At 38.1% G+C, this 6,045-nt stretch overlaps 1 protein-coding gene across 2 annotated transcripts; it reads left to right on the top strand.

The window, feature by feature from the left end:
• The first annotated feature begins 25 nt into the window (after window positions 1-25).
• On the top strand, window positions 26-5,730 carry rnf115b (ring finger protein 115b). 2 transcript variants are annotated; one of them, XM_079484130.1, is made up of 9 exons: window positions 26-342; window positions 909-967; window positions 1,111-1,168; window positions 1,361-1,593; window positions 1,822-1,890; window positions 1,973-2,045; window positions 2,284-2,377; window positions 4,185-4,300; window positions 4,429-5,730. In XM_079484130.1, the coding sequence occupies exons 1-9, from the start codon at window positions 265-267 to the stop codon at window positions 4,540-4,542; spliced, it is 894 nt and encodes a 297-aa protein (XP_079340256.1). In that variant the 5' UTR covers window positions 26-264; the 3' UTR covers window positions 4,543-5,730. The 2 variants fall into 2 exon arrangements, with proteins under 2 accessions (XP_079340256.1, XP_079340257.1); XM_079484131.1 differs by lacking the exon at window positions 2,284-2,377 and having other exon boundaries at window positions 234-342; window positions 4,429-5,438.
• The last annotated feature ends 315 nt before the right edge of the window (window positions 5,731-6,045 follow it).

Genomic DNA, 6,045 nt, shown 5'->3' on the forward strand with positions numbered 1-6,045 from the left:
AATCTACTGAAATAAGACCCAGAACACACTACATAATAGACTTGTGGGTTTTAGTGGAATTTGTCATAGAAACCATTAGTTTATATCGCAGTCACATCAACCAAATAGCCCTAATATATCGGATAGATGACGTTTAGTCATTTAGATACAACGAAAGTATCCACTTTATTTAAACCATATGGAGTGACTGACGCGTCTCCTTGACAACCCAAGCTGCCACTCAGCGTAACGACGTCACGGACTTCAACAAGCTCTTCGGTGAAGATGGCGGAGGCTGCCGAGGCTCCACGACACCGGTATTTCTGTCATTGCTGTAAGTGTGAAATCGACCCCAAACTCCCGGTAAGTACAATACAACACTTGGCTGACATGCTTTCGGACTATTCACATTATTATTGTCTCAAACGAAACTGCAGTCTTCCCCAATTTTACTTTGATACGCAGGCGCTAACCTTTTATTATTCGTTTGTAACGCGTCTTTTTGTGTTGCTTTACGTGCATGTTAAACCGCGTGAGTGACATTTACGTGTGTAAACTACGTACTAAATGTTACATGGAGTTTGTGTCATGGTTTGAGTGGAATTCCGTATCCAAGTTTGGGAGTTACGCCGATGCCAAATATAGCACAGACGCAGCCGACAGCGATCTCGTTAAAGTACAAACACACGAGTAAAGAAAAGGAATTACTTTAGAGTATAAATAGCAGCATCATTTTTTTAAATCCAAGTAGTTCACTATTTTTGAAAACCCATACATTGACTTTGCATGGTTACATCCTGGTTTAAATAAGCCAGCTCAGGCATTTCCGGTGAACTGACAGCGTTCCACGCTCGCTGCCTTAAAAGTCTTAAAATTGATAAACATCTTATGATCTAATGTACTGGTGTGTATATTCATACTTCAAACAGGAATATGTGTGTCCCAGATGTGAATCTGGTTTCATTGAAGAGCTGTCAGAGAATAACAGGTGGGTTTGCAATTATCCCAATAACTGTAATGATGATTAAGTTTCAAATGTGTGAACTTTGTCTTTGGGCATAATTAGTTTTGTTCTGTATTTATTTATAATGTTATTCAGTCGTTTTTAAATGAGTAAAACATGTTTTTCAGTCTTCAGAGTGCTGATGGTACTGGTGCAGGTGATGAAATGACCTCACAGTTTGCAGAGGTAGAATATTTTCGCTTTGTAGATTAATTTTTTTATCCAAGTCATTGCACGTCTTTCCTCAAGTCACACGAGGCATCATTACAATTATATTAATTGTAAATATTAGTGAAATGGAAAGTGGACACCATTGATGCGGAATTGCAGTCTTGTGTTTCGTCACTAAGAGCCTTTTGTTTCTTTCTTCACTATTAGCTGTGGCAGCTGCTCTTCATGGAACGTTCAGCCCTCCTGTCTGACCCCGAAGTCACAGATGTCCTCCGGAGCCGCTCTGGGGTCGAGGCTGCAGTTGGTGATACCGCCTCTGGGACACTGGGACCTGTAGCTTCCACAGAGACTTCTACAGACTGCACTGAGCCGTCACACCTCCCTCATCAAAGCAGTCACCAGCGAAACCCAAGACTGGATCAGGAACAGGCTATGGAGGGGTGTGTTATGCCACTTGTAACAGTTGATGTCATCTGGGACTTGCTTAAGGAGGAATCGATGATGTCCTGCATTAGGTTTATGACTGAGGACTAGATAAAAACTTTAAACTAAGCTAATTTTATGGAAATCTATATTCATATCCCACCAAAAAATATTATTTTAACTTCCGCAAAACTGCGTTCCTGTTTAATATTGTATGACACTGTATCTTTATTTGTTTAATTAAGGATTGTCCAGCAGTTCCTGGCCGGTCTGTTTACCAATTCTGACATTACGGGTTCCCAAACATCTTCGTGGTATGTGTATATTCTTCTTGCTGTGACCTCCACATTCAGTGTACATGACATGCATTGATTTCTCATTCTCTCTACCTCTCAGGTCCAGCATGTTACACTCCAACCCTGAAGATTATGCTTGGGGACAAGGAGGCCTAGATGCGGTCATTACACAGGTGAGTAACATTGTCATTGATGTCATCATCCAATGCAGCATCTTGTGAAATGACTCATGAACTGGACCACTTTCGCTTCGCCTCATTAGTCATCAACATATTTTTTTTCGCTGGCGCTTCAATTTGTCACCGTTCATGAGCCTGACCTTTCAAGTCAACCACGTTATAGTTCTTTCCCACTGAAATTAAAAAAGCATTAAACGTATCCTGATACTCAACCTTTGCTGTCTTTTTCCAGTTGCTCGGTCAGACTGAATGTAGCGGTCCCCCTCCTGCTGAGAAAGAGATGATATCATCTCTTCCCACCATTTGCATCTCCTCAGAGCAGGCTGGTAAGTTCCCATAATCCTCTGAGTCACCACTCACACCACGGCTCTTTTAAGTGCCAGAAAGCAAAACAGAGCTGTTTGCATACTTCTGGACACCTCCACTGATGTTTTTGTTGCTGTTGTGGCTGAATGAGCCATAATTCAGCCTAAACATGATCTCAACATCTGATCTTTTTTTATAGAACAGCCTATGTTTGGCCAAGGGCTGGTCAATGATCTGTAATTGCCCCTCTGTTTGAGTTATGGCTCAATCAGGATACATTTTTTCGTTTTTCATTAATAGGAGAGCGTTCAGTTAGAGTGCCTTAGAGTCACAAGTTTCTGTAATATTCTGGTCCTTAGAAATGTTTTATTGTCTACTAAGCAGTAGTATTATTGTTGCTTTTGTAAAAACATTAAAAAAGAGATCAATTCCTAAAGGATTATTCCTTAAAGGAACAGTTCCCCCAAAATTTAAATTCTGTCTTTTTACTTAATATTACTTTCCTATGAAACACAAAATATCACACATACTTTTTATACAGCACTTTTTAAAAGTCTATTCCTCAAAGTCAACATTTCGGAGCTTAATAGCTCTAGTCTCCATTCACTTATATGGGGGAACACATTTAAAAATGGTTTACTTAAGAAGTAGTCATTAAATGAGTGGTTCAGTAAAATTCTGTCATTTTAAACCTGTATGACTTGCTTCAGCAAAACACAAAAGATATTTTGACGAAAAACCATCGTTCCGCATTGACTTGCATTGGTTTTGTGTCCATTCAATGGGGACCAATTGTATTTGAACATTCTTCAAAATATCTTCTTTTGTGTTTTGCGAAAGAAAGAGGTTAGAAGAAGACCGGTTTGAAATAACAAAAGGTAGGTTCACCCAGAAATGTTTCATGGTGACTTTAAAAGGGATTCACCAAAAAACAATTTGTCATAATTTACTCACCCTCAGATTGTTCCAAACCTGTTCAGCAGAACAAAGAAATGTATACAGGTTTGGAACAACCTGGGCGTGAGTAAACGATGACAAAATAAAAAAAAAATTGGTGAACTATCCCTTTAAAGTCACTATGAAATGGAAGTTGTGATTGACTTCTTTTACATATCGTGATGTGTATCCAACTGAAACGGCTTCTGAAATTTGAAAAAAAATGTAGGGCGGGGCTTTATTTTGCCCTTTCCTTTTTTAATGGTTTGTTGTAAGTTGGGCCAGAAGGGGAGGGTTAAAAATGCCTGGCCATTGGATAGTCAGTATAGTCCTGACGTCATGCGTTGAAGAGTTGTTGTTGGGAGGCGGAGGAGCTTAACGTTTTTGATTAAAGATTAAAAGTGCAATTAAAAGAAATAATGGTGTGCACGGGTAAATATTTTATAATAATCCCTGCAACACTGTGTAAGACACTTTCAATCTTCCTTTTTGATTGCATGGTGAACTTTTCCTCGTTGCCGTTGTTTCAGAGCTTATTGACAGAAGTTTTCTTTTTATTAGAACTATTACATTTTGACAATTCAATTCATTTTCAAAATATTACATTGTATCTAAGCAGTAAATGAAGATGGTAAATGGAATGTTATACAGTATATTTTATATACTGTATAGTTTATATATTTCCTATAGTGCTTATAGGAAATTATGCATATTAAATACTCATGTCAAAAGTTAATAAAGTTCCTACATTATTGATCCCTGAGCTAGAAATCTATTTGGTTAATGAGATTTCCATTTCATACAGCGTATGTAGGCGGTACATGACAAATGTCCTCTCAACTTTCCTTGTTTGTTCATCCGTGCATATTTTCCCCCTTCTCTGTCTCTCAGCATGCCAACTGGAATGCCCTGTGTGTAGAGAAGAGTATTCTGCAGGAGAATCTGTCCGGCAGCTGCCCTGTCTGCACTGCTTTCACAGCAACTGTATCGTGCCTTGGCTACAACTGGTACATTATGAGTTCTATAAAACTACATTCGTACTGCAGTTAACTCTGGGTTATTTTCTTTAAACACTTATTTTATGAAAATGTATAAATACTATAATGTAATATTTGTAATTTTTATGTGTTAATAGCATGACACCTGTCCCGTCTGCCGGAAAAGTCTGGATGGTGAGGACCGTGGTTTCCAGCCACCTCCGAGGCCAAACCCCTCAACACCGACCGTAGAGGAACGTAGCACTCTTTAGTGGCGTTTATTCTGATCAATCCAGCAACACGCAGTCAAGATCACCATATTTTAAAAGACATTTGAATGGAGACAGACATCGATATCTGAATCAATAGCTGTTTGACCAGCATTAGTGTATGTTGATCGCATTTGTGAAGTAAAACATCTCAAATTTTTATGGTCCGACTTGAACAAATATGTGATTATTTAATAATTTTGGGTTGGCACAAACATAGACTCTTAGGTCGACCCCCAGGACTGGAGCTGACATTCACCGAGTTAGATGATACAGAGTTATCTCAGAGGGTACAGTTCAGGTTGCATATGCATATTTTATGACATGTTTACCCTAAAGCTTTTTCAGAGCTTTTAATGCCTCTTGAAAATGTGAGTCCACAGTTCACTTTTCTTCTTCACCTGCCTCGCACATGTCTTTACTCTATGGAAGGTATCATAGAAAAGTTTGAACCTATACACCTGCTCCTTTTCAAACACTGTGGATGGTGCCTATTTAATATAAGACTGTGTAATGTCTTCACTATGTTGTTGAATAGAAAGGAAATAGCTATTTATGATATTTATGAAGGGAAACGTATGATCTGTAGAAAAGAATGTATTACCATGTTATGAAGCTGACACTGTTTTTAAATGTTTTAGAACTATATTTTGATGTTGATGTGGGTGCTTTTGTCTTCCTGCTCAGGGTTTTGAGTCTCAGAACTAATGAAATGCCTTTTGTATAATTTGTGAAGTATTAATTGTTATAGAATGTAAAAGTAAAATGTTTACATAAATAAAATAAAATGGGATGCACAGAAACTGACAACTTTAACCGACTGTCACTCATATTTGCACTTTTGTCATTAAAACTGATCACTGTTTAAAAAACACAAAATAAATTAAAGTATACAAGCTAGTTTATTGCTGCATCATTTAAGAGTTTTCATTCGACAGGACTACATTATAATAGAGGCCAATAATAGAGGCCCAATTTTATTGTGTTTTGCATTATCGCAGTTAATAACTGATCTATTGATATGTTATGTCAGTACTTTTACAAAAACAAATAACAAATACAATATGTGTTTTGCTCTTTGTAAAATCAAAAATGCATCAGTAAAACCCGTTTTAAGGCAAGTCTGGACAAACTGTAGTTTTTGAACATTTAATGTAATTTTGTTTGCAGCTATAAAAACTACATGGTTTCAAAAAATGAACAAGATTGGCCTCCAAAAACGTGCATTTTGGCATTGTTATGAGGATATCTATGATAGTCACATAGTTATTTTTCGTAAAGTCAATAATAATAGTCCTTTGACATTAAATGGAGCCATTGACACCAGCAGCAGATGCAGAAATAACCGTACGTATTGTGCAACTATGTATCACACCGTCCCGCCCCCTTAACGCGTGAGCCAATGGTTGAATGGGAGTAAGTGCGAACGGAGAAAGAGGTCAAATAAAAGCAGCGTCGGCCCGGGTGTCGTCGCTTCTCTCGTAACGATTGGACTCTGCCCACTTG

The sequence above is a fragment of the Barbatula barbatula genome (assembly GCF_947034865.1).
Source record: "Barbatula barbatula genome assembly, chromosome: 21".
Taxonomy (NCBI): domain Eukaryota; kingdom Metazoa; phylum Chordata; class Actinopteri; order Cypriniformes; family Nemacheilidae; genus Barbatula; species Barbatula barbatula.